Genomic DNA, 13,655 nt, shown 5'->3' with positions numbered 1-13,655 from the left:
TTAGTGATCCATGCATATTACAAAAAATAGAAAAAGCAATAAACAGAAGGTACAATAATGCAATTGCGAGTATCGCACCTGTCATATAAAGTATTGACATCCACACGAGTTCCCACCAAATTCCTAAAAGGAAGCAAATCAAACAGGTAAATTAACGTTGTCGTGTTTTCACAAATCACAGATGAGCTAAAACATAATATTTACAATGCATGGACCCATGGCAGGAGGTCTACAGTCATTTGTAAATAAAAAAGTCGCTAAAAACTTAAACTTACACTACAAGTCCACTTTGTATGTCATTCGATAGATAAGTTCCCCAAAGTTGGTTGAAGGACAGGTCTCTGTAAAATAAGAGACATCAAAAAACATAAAAGATTAGAACTTAAGGTTCTTCTTGAAGGATTAGACTCCCATTTCTAAAAATGGCAATTTTAAGGTGATTCTTAGGCAACCATTATTGAAAGTATGATATTTTTACACTCCTTGAAATGCTCCTAGTCCCTTGCATCTGGAATCAAAGCATTTGAAAGGAAATTATGATTTCTAAAATGATTGGTGTCAACAAATCATCCTTTAAATAACGTTTTTTCCCTCCCCACATCAATAAAAGTAGGTAAACATTAATTAATTCTAACTTCCACATAATGAAAAAAAGTAAAAGGTCGCGAGGACAAAGTAAAGTAATAACTTTTACACGTATATCAAGAGATATTATTTAATTAAACAGAAGTATACAATATTTTAAATCAAAATATTCCAATTATTTTACATTCCTTAGAATGGACACTGATAATAAAAAACATTGAGAATAAGTGAATAAATAAAAAAGTGGAACACACATAGTTGCTTAATAAACAATAGAAAAAGATTAAGAAATTACTATAAAGAAGTAATCTCAAACATGCCTATGTTATATATTCATTATAGATCATATATTATGCCTCAAATTTGCCTATGTTCTATGTTCATTATATATGATATATTGTGCCTCCAAATCTAATAGTACCATAAAAAGAAGTAATCCCAAATACCTACAACTTTAGGAACTAACAAGTAATCTCAAACTTCCCTATGTTCTATGTTCATTACAAATCATATATTATGCTTCCAAATCAAATAATACCATAAAAAGAAGTAATCCCAAATACCTACGACTTTAGGAACTAACAAGACCTTCTAATTCCATTTTGTTTTCATTTGGACCACAAGCAAGTTCCAATTTCATCAAATATGTAATACACTAAGTGGCAAATAAAAGACTCAACTATTTGAGGTAGTAGAGGTAAAAGCATCGACTTAGACACATTTCCTTGATTATTTGCTTGTGTATACATACTTGGAAGTCCTTCTAATATCCAAGGACAAATGACCCACAAGATTATGTACTATGTTGTGTCCATTTTTGAGGAGTTTTTATTAGGAAGGGGAACACAATGTTTGTCCCATCCATAGTGAAGTGATTACGAAACCGAATCGATTTAGGAATCGAAAGTGCGGAATCGCCACTTGCTAGAAGATTCCTATTCCCAAAATCAACATCCGTACAAGAGGAATCGTGGGAAAAGAGATACCTATTTTTAGGAATGGAGATTTGACGAAAATAGAATCGACATCTCTACATAGATGGAATCGAGTTTCCAACCCAGTTGAAATTTACCAAGGAATTGAGATTCCTTCATTCATAGAATCGAGATTCCAACATTTTGGAATCGAGAGGGTACTGAGAGGGAAATAATACATGTCTCAATGCCATTAATTGACTGCCATGCCATACATGCATATTTACATTATTTGTAACATCTTGGAGTTGCAATCTATCCATTGAATCAATACAATGCATCTTAAAGAATTAAGTAGAGAACGTGGACCCCCACTTTTGTTTCTATTAGTCATTTCAGGCCAAAAAGGATGACTACTTTGTAGCTTGACATAGTGTGTCTAGCTCTAGTAGTTTGATGCCTCGAAAACTTCTACACATCACTCCTTCGAGAAAAACAAAAAGAGAGAAAAGGGGGGAAATGGTAGAATTTTGGCAAATGTAGAAACCAGTTTGTACAAGTGTAGAATTGAGATTCACCAATTGTGGAATCGAGAATCATTAATATTGGAAACGAGATTCTATAAGTGTTGCAATCGACATTCTCAAAATAAGGAATCAATATTCTAAACTTCACGAAAATGGGTTCTACGAAGATTCCTAGTTGGAATCGTTGAATTGGGGTTCCGAATAGAAATCGCGACCTCCGGTGAGAGATTCAGGTAACTATGGTCCCAAAATTGGTTTCTTTTTCTATCGTGGCCATCAACTTGGCAAAAGGTGATCCAGGTGGATCATCATTTTTGGAAAAAGTTCATGTTAAAAGTTCTTTTATCTAAGTTTTATAGTTTTTAAATAATATATAAGTGGTTTAAGAGGTACATGAGGGATCAATTTGACCCTCTCTTCACTCTCGCACATCTATCATATTTCTTCTCTCTTTCTGTCATGTCTCTCATACCTCCCTTCTCTCAATTCTTTTTCTTCTTTTGCTCTCTCTAGATTCTTTGACAGTTCCAACTGGAGAGATCAATTTTTGTTTCTGCAAAAGACAATGTTGGAGAAAAACATTGTTTATTACCAAGCAAGCTTGCAGTGTACCGAACTCCTGCTTACCTTGAGGGTGGTTGCTACAAATAATTTCTGGCTTTTATCCTTAGGTCTCTTACAATAATCATTCATGGACCAACTTGGAGCAAAATGTAAGACTATCAAAACGAAATAACCAATGTTTTTCATATATAAGATGTTCTGACTATCTGAATGAAATTCCACAAAAGAGTGTTCACAAAAGAAAATTACATCAATAAAAATATAATCTGCTTATTCATGTAATACATGTAACAATTTCTAATAATCACTAGGCCAAATGCTATTTTTCATTTGGAATCGATCAATAAACACAACCTCATCTACAACTTGATAAATTTGAATCCCGTAATAAAAACAAAAGGAAGGAAAAAATCCATTACTATTATTCAACTCACAATGCCATAAGTTTTGGTGGCATAATTTGTGATGAGAATGGCCCAGAAAGGTTATTGTTCCCAAGATACCTGAAAATGATAAAAGAAATCCATTTCTGAGCACTGCAAAAAATAAATGTAATTGAATAAAGCCCTCGAAGTGGTTCAAAATATTCAAATAGTGAACATCAGGCCAGACCACAAAAAAGAAAACTACCTTTATAAAGTAGCTATCTTATTTAGTGTTGGTGTGCAGAATATAAAAATCAATGGAAAAAAGTCCAAACATTATTAATTGAATACATATCATCTTGATACATTAATAATAACTTCACTTTAAAGCTGCAAAACAACAATAGATCACAAAAGCATCAAAAATGCCATGTTACAGAAGAATAAATGATGTTATCTTACAGAAGATCCCTTTTGGCAGAAAAGGCCGCCACACCTTTATCATAAGAAATACTCCCCATCAATACAAACCAAAGTCAGATCCCTTTACTTCATATTGGTCATAAAGATAATTCAACCTACAGGGATCTTACATAATGACAATCAACCTTTATTTGCACATTACCAATGCATTGAAGAGGGTAAGTTATAATCATGCAGGACTGCTAAAGAACAATTCAATTGTTGGTGTATTTGGCAAAACTGTATAAGGCTGAAACTTTGCCATCTATTCGAATACATGTAGAATTCATCCACTAACAGGATGATTTGAATGGATGAGAAAATTCCATCACCGCAACAAGATAGAGAGAGTATCTTCTTTCTAAATTCTCCATTAAAATACCTTTTAATCAGATCGAGTGGAAGTGAGTGGCAGCAAGGGAACTACATTGTGGAATTGAAGCACACTTAGTATCTATAGTCTAAACAAAAAATCAAGAAGAAAAAATGGATTGAAAACAGAGAAATTGGTCCCCTTAACACAACACAGCTGCTTGAACCATTTCATCCAGAACCCCTAAAATGAAACTCTAGAACAATTTATCGACAACTGTAAGACTGAATACTATTCTTCTCAGTTTTTATCGTGTTATGGTTGAACACTTTTGAATCGTTTGTACAACCAGAACAAGGAATTCCTTTTTCTCCCATAATCACAACTATGTTTCCACCTCAGCACCAAAAAAAAGGAGAAAAAAAAAAAAAAATTGATTTTCATAATTCACTGAGTTCCCTAATCAAAAGAAGGGTGGTTGAAACTTTTCATTGTAAGAAGACATTAAGGAATATTTGCGATGCTTTGATTGTCTCTTTGATCAGTATTCTTTTTCTTCTTTACTGTATGACCAAATTCAGAAAAGAGGAACTTATATGTGGTTGTCCCCTACCTAGCGCATTTTCGAGAAACTTATATTCTCATCTCTCCCAAATCCAATTTGGATTATATGGAAAGAAAGAAGCTGGTCAGAGAGCGAAAATGATCATTATACCTTTCAACGGGCACAAGGGACATGATACGGAAAATTCAGAATAATATCACGGAAAAAATAATACACCCAAGAAATGAAAGAGAGAGTAATATATGAAACATGAGAAATTCAAATTCCCAATTGACAGTGAATAAGATAGAGCATATGTAGAGTTGTCTTAATGTATATAGAGAGATAGAGAGAGAGTTGTAGTGAGGATCTTTTGACTCACCCAAGTTTGCTAGAACTAGCAAATTCTAAAGCTTTTTCCTTTTTTTTTAAAGAAATATTTGATTGTATTAGTAGCCGAGTTCTAACACTTTCTTCATAAATAAAACTGGGGCAAAAATTTGACCATTCTTTTCCCCCATTTCATGGCAACTTCTTGTTGGACCTAACCCAAATTTCAGTTGCAGAGCACATTTTCCATGATCTCTCCATTGAATATATCAGATTTGAGGGGGGGGATCAAAATTTACGGATTTGAGATATTGATATTTTTTATCAGGTTACGGCCCCAAAAAAAGAAAACTTGCAATTTCAACCGTTGCTTAATCTTTGACGAAATTTGTTATCTTAGCCCATTTTTAGGTTCTTTATCAAATCCCACATAAGAAACCACCAAAAATCTCAAATTTGCGAGAATTGAAAGTCAAAATATAATACACCAGAAATTCTCAAGAGCTCGGATCAACCAGATCCGAATCAAACCCTTAAAGATTTAAGATATTTGATGCCCCTTTGACATAATAACATCATAGCCAAAAAAAGTGAAACTTATATGCAGCTCTCCAAGCATTTCTTCATTTGGTATACAGCAGCAAGACAATATTTGGCATGAGCAAAGCCAATCCCCAAAGGCATAAAAGTTGGATATGTTCATAATAGATAAATTTGCTGAATTAGTGATAGGATTTCAAGTGGCAAACTTTAATAAAATTTCAGCATCTAACTTCTGCAGAACAAACATGCAACATGGACAAACGAAATATTCTTCAAAAGAACATCTAGAATTATTCATTCTTTTCAATTAACAAAAAAGATTACAGCTAGGAACTCCATCGATATGTTAGAAACATTTGCAGAAAAACTATTCTGATACAATCTTCAAAATGAAGTTGTCAGTTAAGATAAATGACTAAGTTGGGATGAATAGAAAACTCACAGTATTTCCAATGATTTAAGATTCTGAAATGAACTTGGTATTTGACCTGTTAACTTGTTAAAGCTCAGATCCCTGACACAAAGATATTGCAGTTACAGTAAGAAGAAAAGAACTGATGGTATAAATAAGTTTTTCATTGTTCAGCTAAATAGATCAACAAAAGCCTTCATTGGCCAGTAAAATTAAACAACTTATGATATTGGCAGATCTTCCACAATTCAATTTATTGTAAGCTGTTCAGATGGTAATACTTAATATGATAAGTACTTCTAAGTAGTTTGGATCCCCCCCGATAGTTCCATTCATAACTTACAAAGGTCACTGTGAAAGGGAGAAGTTTTAAGGACATGCTACACCCAAGTTTTTGATACTATGAGAAATAAATGTTGTATAACATACCTCCTAGAAACTCTCTAGAACATTCTGGATAAATAGAAACCGAAGAAGCACGTTATCAGAATTCTATTTAATTCTTATGCCTTCTACTTTTCAAAAATATGTCAACAACTTACAGGTAAAGCAAATTAGGAAAATCTCCAAGCTGTACCGGAAGTTCACCAGAAATTTGGCAATTTCTCAAAGATCTGAAATATAAACAGGCATGGTATCAAGGTTTAATTAGACTGGAAAGTGAACACACATACTCCAATTAAAAGTTTTATATTGTTTCTACTCAAGGAGTTGAATGGCACAGCACGTACAATATGGATAAACTTCTTAGGTTTTTCACAAATGAAAGAGAGGATTTCCCCAGCATTGGTCCACCAAGTCTCCTATATGAGAAAGAAGGTTGAATCAGTCATCCAAAATAGTTGTAAACTTCCAAACGCACAAAACAAAAGACAATAAAATACTAACAACTCAGTTACTTATTCAGAACAACATATTAAGCCTTTAAATGCGCTATTAGCTAGCAGATGGGAAATTTGATATAATGCCAAGAAATTGGTTCAAAAGCAATATTTGTTGTGAATAATTGATTTTTTTATCTATTTCCCTTGTATTTAAGTCCCTAAGGACATTTTCATCATTTCCCTTAAGGGGTATTTTGTAACTTCATATTTTTATAAGTAATAAAGTGCATATAAGTATGGGTGTGGGTGTCCAAGAGACACCACCATGACTCTCTTCTTCCCCTTTCTCACATGACTCTCTCCATCTCCCTCATCTATCTCTCCAACTTTCTCTCTTTTTCTCTTCCAATATGTTAACAGGAAAAGCGTAAAACGAAAAAGGATTAATGCAACGGACCCCAAATAGTTGGGATAAAGATTGGATGATGATGATGCTAATGATGATTATGATATGTTAACGGTGGGAATGGAGGCCAAGACGTTATGTTTAGGCATCTGTCCCCCTAACCACCTGTGCCTTACCCTCATTTTCTTTCTCTTCCTACATCATGATCTTCCTTACACTTTTTTATTTCCAACCTACTAGAGTGTTGTATTCAGTGTTCGCAAAACTGGCTGATCTAACTGGTAACCACCCGGTTAGATCGGAACCGGCCAGTGGCCGGTTCCTGTTTTGGGCGGTTTTGGTGATCAACCAGTATTTGTAAACTTTATATAAAATATTGCTTCAAACTTATATCACTTACATTACAATGGTTTACTGGTTAGCATCAACAGCTTCACTGTACGAACTATGGTTCGAATCTCGCGCCAGCGTTTTTACGTTTTGTCTTTTAAGTTATTGTCGACTTAAACGTTAGATATAATATTGCTTAAGGTATTGTTAATTTAAACTTTAGATATAATATTACTTCACATTTATATCAGTTTTTACGTTTTGTCTTTTAAGTTATTGTTGATTTAAACTTTAGATATAATATTACTTAAGTTATTGTTGATTTAAACTTTAGATATAATATTACTTCACATTTATATCAGTTAAGTAGTACGTGAATCATGGATCGAAACTTGTTGCCAGTGTTTTTGCGTTTATTTACTACTACTTAGTTGACTAAAAGAATTGCCTATATTATATATAACTTAATTTTTTTTTCATTTTCTTTTAAAAAAAAGAGTTGGTCAAGTCGATTTTTTTAACACTATTTTAATATTCTTTACATTATGGTAAATATAAAAAAAAAGTTGGTCAATGATACTTTTATATTTTCCCATCCTTTTCAGAAAATTTTAAAAATACCCCTAGGTACAAATCGATTCATTAAAATCCATTTTTCATTAATTTTCAACTTCATTTGATTGTGTTCTATTTTAATCACATTCTTTATATGCTTTTCATATTTTAATAGATTTTTTTTTGTATCTTTTTTAGTTTTTTTAACACTTTTTTTGTAGTACAGGATTTGCTCGGTTAGAGCGGTTGAATAGGCCGGTTTACTGGTTAAATCGCTTCCGGGCCCATGTCCGGTTAACCGTTCCGGTTCGATTTTGCAAACACTGGTTGTATTAACATGGTCTCCAAGCAGGAGGCTTCGAGATATGCTTTCGAAACCCTAAATTTGTAAAAATTAGGTATGGACAAAAAAAAAAGGCCTAACTATTAAGGGTTTCATTTCGTTTTTCAATGAATTTGTGATGTGTGGTTCAAGAAACCAAATCTGAAAATTGATGGTGGCCGAAACCCAAGATTAGGTGTGTGGATCGAAAAAAACACAGATCTAAAAATATGAAGTGGTGCTCAAGAAAAACAGGTTAAAAAATCATTTGCAAAAGCTCAGAGAGCTACAGGCATTTTAAAAGTTGTCCACTAAGGGCCGCAAGAGGTACCTTATCCCTGTCATTGATGACCTCTACTGTTTTGTCCATTTATACCTAATATGGGAAAAGTCAAAAGCCCTAAATTGTTTGAAAAAATACAAAGCCGAGGTAGAAATCTAAGAAAACCACAAAATTAAAGTACTTAGAACAAATAGAGATCAACAATATTCATTACATGCATTTAAAGAATTTTGTATTGAGCACAGTATCATACACTAATATACTATATTATACACGGAATCTTAGTCAATGTGCCTTGTCACCACAGGGAGATTTCCATAATGGGCAAGTATCCAATAATAGTTACTTTACGTTTCCTTAATAGGCCATGAACCCCATAATAGTCACTACACATATTTCCTTAAAAGGCGTGGGGCCCCTAATAGTCACTAAACTTCTTCTTCTGATTTCAAAAATTTCAAGTATAGTATTTCAAGTGAAAAATCCTAGAGCAGTATAAAGTAGCATGTATATCATAAGTGGAGCCCAACCCTTTTTAGCATATAAATTAGAACTAAGAAATACCTACAGGTCTGTCAGCTTGGTTAGAGCAGCAAAATTTGTTGGAATTGGGCCATTCAAAGAGGTCCCCTCGAGACGCCTGTGTCAAGTAGATAAATACCAGGTAAATCACAAGAACTTATTTCCCCCAAGGTAATGTAGTTTATCTCTGTTATTCCAAAAGATAGACGGGAACACAGAGAACACAATATTTGTAATTCCAGACTATAAAAATAATTCAAAGGAACAAAAACATACAGGTTCTCAAGGTTCGTCAGTGTCCCAAAAAACTCTGGCAAGTTCCCTGTGAAGAGATTATCAGATGCCCAACTGTTAAACAAGGGACACTCAATCAGCATTCCAACTCAGGAAATTAACTGAACATGAAACTTGTACACTATTCTTTAGTATATCTTCATACAACAGAGTGTCTATTTAGGCTAGAGCAAAAATAATTAGTAGAGGCAAAATATAAATTAAAGAAGATAAGGTCCAACACAAAGATGTATATATTACAGTATCCTCAATGCCTTCAAGTTCACTAATTCTTTTGGAATATTGCCACTCATCCCACTGCTGTCAATGTACCTGTTTGACGTTGATATATCTATAAGATTAGGGATCAGATTATGTCAATGAACTTAACTGAACTGACTAGTCGTAATTTATACGAGAGAAGTTTCTTTGCCACATGTTTGGAAAGGCAAAGATTTATTCAAGACCAACCATACAGAAGAACTGCACTTACAACTGCTCCAGGGGGGTAAGATTCCCAAGTTCTTTTGGCAAAGGACCACTCAAATTATTTGAACTAAAGCTCCTGAAAAATGCAATAACTAGAGTCAGAGCAACTGCAAATATGCCATTAGCTTATAATTGGAGAAGTTCATGAACCCCAGTCAAGCTCACATGTGCTTTTTACAGAGAGAATCCACAAGAAAAAATTTGGATACTGAATCATATGTGAAAAGAGAACTTACAATGAGATTAGTGATGTGAGATTGCCAAGCTCTGCAGGCACTGGTCCTGTGAAATTGTTTATACCAAGGCTCCTGATTGGGTTCATTAATTATCAAATATCCAATAGCAAACCAGGGTTGCATGCCACCAAATTTTGGGGGATACAATTCAAACAAAGATAGTTTCCAATAGATGGATACAAAGCTCAATGTTATAGGGGAAAAAACGAAGAATCAATTAGAAAGATAGACTATCAAGATAACTCACAAGTATCGCATCTTTGACAGCTGCCCAAATTGAGGAGGTATTGACCCATTTAATATATTCTGAGCCAGATTCCTGTAGGGACCATGGCAGTTCGAGATGACTATGTTAGACATCCCAATCCATTACTAGCAAAATTAATAAGATTAACCATGTACACATAGATGGGCACAATGATAGATAGTACGTTCATTGATATGTGAGAAAGAGAGATGTTGGAACTCACAAGTCCATCAGCTCAGTCAGATTGAACAATGCCATGGGGATTGTTCCAGATATATCCAGGGCATAGATTTTCCTTCATTCCAACACAAAGAAAATATTAGAAATAAAATGGATTATCAGGTAAACATGAGTCCACAGTTGATTCAATGAGAAAATTATATGCATTACTAAACAAACAAAAACCTAGAACTAGTACATTTCTTGGAATGCTTCATAGAAGTTGCCTTCCATGATAAATCCCAAAAGCCATTTTCATATCAGAGCTCATGTAGTATTACTTTACTCAAGAAAGCAAAACTGCATCCCCAAACAGTTGGCAAACCGAGATAACCCCGATTCCTACTTGATGTGGAGAGCTCCCAACAACAACAAACCCAACACCTCACCAATTACCCGCAAGCCCATTTCAAAAAAACAGTAGCCAAGAACAACAAACTGTCCAATATATTACAGAAAAATATAAAAGGGACCAAAAGCAAATGAAATAGGAATCCGAAAAACCACAACATAAGCACAAAGCAAAGGCATACACCAATTTACATTGTTCACTTCACCCAAAATGGGCTACATCCACTGGCTATAGGCAAGGATGCATTCACTACCGAAGGAGAAAATTCATCAGTTTTATAGAGATTACCTTGCAGTGAAAAAGAAAGCTCATATTGATTCCTACCACAATACCATCATCAATTGACTCCTTAATATGATATCGTCGACCAACTCATTACCGCAAAGGAATGCCAATGACATCCAGCTCAATACAAGGGAAAAATAAAGCTAAGGTTTGCCAATGGATGAGGAAAACCCTTTAATCTCTCTTTCTCCTTCTCCTCAGTTTTTCTTTTCTCTATCGACAGATGACTAATATGTGCCCCCACATAAAGATCATTTTGCATTTGACCAAAATACCTACATACAAGGAGGAAAATGTCAAATGGGAGGCAATTTTATATCACCATCCCAACACTCTCCACCTTGATACAAAATCACACCCTTGCCTTGCCATCACTACTTTCCTTTCTTGAAACCAAGAGAAGCTAGGCTCCATTCTAACTTCCTAGCTTCTCTACTTAAACAGCCTTCGTAAGCATAATCAGTTCATCTTGAACTTGACCAGTCGAATTCTCCCATCTTCAACAACTTGTCGAATGTAGTGATATTGGACCAATATGTGCCTTGACCTCTTGTAATGTACCGGATTGTTAGCCAAGTGAATAGCGGCCATATTGTCACAAAATAATTCCATGGGCATGAACATAATACCCATCTCATCCATCAATCCTTAAAGCCACACTACTTAGTTTGAAGCCTCTCTTGACGCCATATATTCGGCCATGGTAGTTGATAGCACTATCGTGTCTTGGAATCCTTCATCCAACTTATCAATCTATTTGCGAACCGCATAACAAATGCGGTAGTTGACCTGCCTTTATAAAGGTCACCGACAAAATTAGCATCCACAAAACCTTGTATTGGATTTGAGTCCTTGCTAAACGTGATTGTGTAATTAGTAGTGCCTCTTAAATACCGAAGCGCCATTTTGTTGCTTCGTAGTGAGCCTTTCCCACGTTCGCCATAAACTGACTTAGAAAACCAACTACATGGGCAATATTCAGTACACACCAAGGCTAACATTAAGCTACAAATGGCACTTGCATAGGGCACCTTAGCCATATTTCTTCATTTTTCCACCATCTTCAGACTTTGCCTTGAAAACAATTTGAAGTGAGGCACTAGGGGTGTCTTCATAGGCTTTGCATTTCTCATGCAAAATTTGTTAAGCACCCTTTCCATGGAAACTTTTTGAGATATTAACAAAGTTGCATTGTTCTTCTCCCTTTCAATTTCAATCCCAAGTATTTGCCTTGATAGTCCAAGATCATTCATCTCGAATCTTTTGCTCAAGGATGTTTTGAGCTTATCAATTCTAGCCTTATCCTTCCACACAATAAGCATGCCATCCACATATAAAACTAAACTCATGAATGTATCATCATCAAAGAACTCTAAATAGATGTGTTGGTCCAACTTACTTCTAATGTAACGAAGGCTTATCACAAACATAACAAATGTTTTATACCATTGCCTTGATGCTTGCATAAGTCCATACAAGGACTTCTTCAATTTACACACAAGTCATTTGCCCTACTCAATAAGGCGTTCCAGTTGCTGCATGTACACTTCCTCTTCAACTTCCCCATGCAAAAAAGTTGTCTATGCGTCCATTTTGCTCGAGTTCTAACCAAACATAGTAACTAACCCAAGCACAACCGAATTAAGCCCAACTTGACCACTGGTATCATCAAAGTCAATGCCTTGCTTGTATAAACCCTTTAGCCAATAATCTTGCCCCCTACTTTCAAACTTGCTATTAGGCCTCTTCTTTATCTTGAACATGTACTACATCCAACCACCCTCCTACCTCTTGGTAGCTCTACCAAATCCCAAGTATTGTTTCTTTGAAGAGCCGATATCTCTACTTCTATTGCTCTCTTTCAATGCGCCAAGTCATTACTTCAATGGCTTCAAAAAATGATGTTCGCTCTTCATTTTCAAGTATCAAAGCATGCAAAGTATTTGGATTCTCAATATCTTTTTTCCCGCTCGGGTGAACGAGTTTCTCTAGTAGAGGGCCTAGGTACCAAAGGCACAGCTTCATCTTGATGGCCATGTGGTGCTTCATCTTCATTTACAGGTTCATCATGTTTTCACCATGATCAATGTGCATTTCCTCAAAAGGTATGGTTGGACTTGGTGGAAGCATTTCAGGGTTACTTTCTAACTCTTGGCTCTCATCTTGCACTTCTTGATCTTTGTCTTTCTTCATCACCATTTTTGCCAATATCGTGATTCATCAAAATGAACATCCCAACTAGTGATTAATTTTTGGGTAATTGGATCCCATAATCAATATCCCTTCACACCCTTGCTACAACCCACAAAGATACACTTCTTTGATGTGGGATCCAACTTATTCCTTTGGTAACTTCAAATAAGTGCATAAGCATCACAACAAAAAAATTCAATTGGAATAATCACTAGGAGTTCCTGAAGCAAAAACAAATCAAAGAAGTAAAAGACATGAATAAAGATTGAGAGAATATACCCTCTCACAGGGTTTGCAAGAAGTCCATCCCAAACAGATCTCTTCACAAGACTCAAAATAAACTCTTATTCTCTTGACTCTAATTTTTCTAATCCAAGAGTTACATATTTATAAAATAAAACAACCCTAAAACCTAATCTAACACTTCATCTTTTTAAAAAATAAACTTTCAGTTTTACCCCTCAATTCTCTACAACTAAAAAAGATATAAATACCCCAAAATAAAACTAGAAACCCAAAAGAATAAACTTAAATTTCAATCTTCTAAAAAATAATAAAAT

At 34.8% G+C, this 13,655-nt stretch overlaps 1 protein-coding gene across 2 annotated transcripts in view; it reads right to left on the bottom strand.

Moving 5' to 3' along the window:
• Positions 1-13,655, bottom strand: part of LOC18444952 (uncharacterized) — a 52,960-nt gene that overhangs the window by 25,997 nt on the left and 13,308 nt on the right. For both annotated transcript variants that reach the window (XM_011629021.3, XM_088855357.1), the window contains exons 3-15: positions 10,270-10,341; positions 10,047-10,118; positions 9,800-9,871; positions 9,568-9,639; positions 9,336-9,407; positions 9,078-9,149; positions 8,848-8,919; positions 6,291-6,362; positions 6,102-6,173; positions 5,590-5,661; positions 3,025-3,093; positions 276-341; positions 79-123 (exon numbers count right to left, since the gene is read on the bottom strand). In XM_011629021.3, the coding sequence (XP_011627323.1) occupies positions 79-123; positions 276-341; positions 3,025-3,093; positions 5,590-5,661; positions 6,102-6,173; positions 6,291-6,362; positions 8,848-8,919; positions 9,078-9,149; positions 9,336-9,407; positions 9,568-9,639; positions 9,800-9,871; positions 10,047-10,118; positions 10,270-10,341 (900 nt within the window). The remainder of the gene's footprint in view (positions 1-78; positions 124-275; positions 342-3,024; positions 3,094-5,589; positions 5,662-6,101; positions 6,174-6,290; positions 6,363-8,847; positions 8,920-9,077; positions 9,150-9,335; positions 9,408-9,567; positions 9,640-9,799; positions 9,872-10,046; positions 10,119-10,269; positions 10,342-13,655) is intronic.

Source organism: Amborella trichopoda, chromosome 13, assembly GCF_054954075.1.
Source record: "Amborella trichopoda isolate Santa Cruz 75 chromosome 13, AtrichopodaSantaCruz75HAP2 v2.0, whole genome shotgun sequence".
NCBI lineage: Eukaryota > Viridiplantae > Streptophyta > Magnoliopsida > Amborellales > Amborellaceae > Amborella > Amborella trichopoda.
This window is presented reverse-complemented; position numbering and strand designations above follow the sequence as displayed.